A 514-nucleotide genomic window follows, 5' to 3' on the forward strand; every position below is an offset into this window, starting at 1 on the left:
CCAACGATCAGGAAAACAAAGATGAAGTAGCAATAGAAGATACCTGCAAACATACTAGGCATATCCCAGTTATAGTACACACTCTGATAATACTTGTAGTAAACCTGGGTCTCATTCTTTGGAATACTGAATGGAGAGTATATGTATGTGCTGGTAAGGTTAACACCTTCAATCGACTCAAGATAATTAGTTGCGTTTGCATATTGATCATAGTAATAGTCCTTCCCATAATGCGAACCACCGTAAAGAGCACAGATATCAACCATCGCCTTGATCGTACCATTGAAGTTCTTTGAGTACGCCCCGAAAAAGTTTGCTGCACACACTGTCATAGTACCAATGGCTGGGGGATACAAACAATAAGAACCGTAGTACTCAGCTTCTTCAGGTGGAACGTAATCATACATAGCATCCTCCATACCTTCCATGCATGAGTACAAACACATTCTACCAGGTGTTCCAAGTTTTTCAGTCTTACTTGGGCCAGCGAGAACAACCTCTGCTGCCATTAGCA

General features: G+C 41.6%; 1 protein-coding gene across 1 annotated transcript; it reads right to left on the minus strand.

Moving 5' to 3' along the window:
- Nucleotides 1-5: 5 nt before the first annotated feature.
- CYBJADRAFT_174814 (uncharacterized protein) lies at nt 6-509 on the minus strand (the record flags this gene model as incomplete). The annotated part of the gene is made up of 1 exon (XM_020216623.1): nt 6-509. A coding segment is annotated over one exon (504 nt), but the record flags the coding sequence as incomplete, so codon positions are not given.
- Nucleotides 510-514: the final 5 nt, after the last annotated feature.

Source organism: Cyberlindnera jadinii, assembly GCF_001661405.1.
Source record: "Cyberlindnera jadinii NRRL Y-1542 unplaced genomic scaffold CYBJAscaffold_14, whole genome shotgun sequence".
Classification (NCBI taxonomy): domain Eukaryota; kingdom Fungi; phylum Ascomycota; class Saccharomycetes; order Phaffomycetales; family Wickerhamomycetaceae; genus Williopsis; species Williopsis jadinii.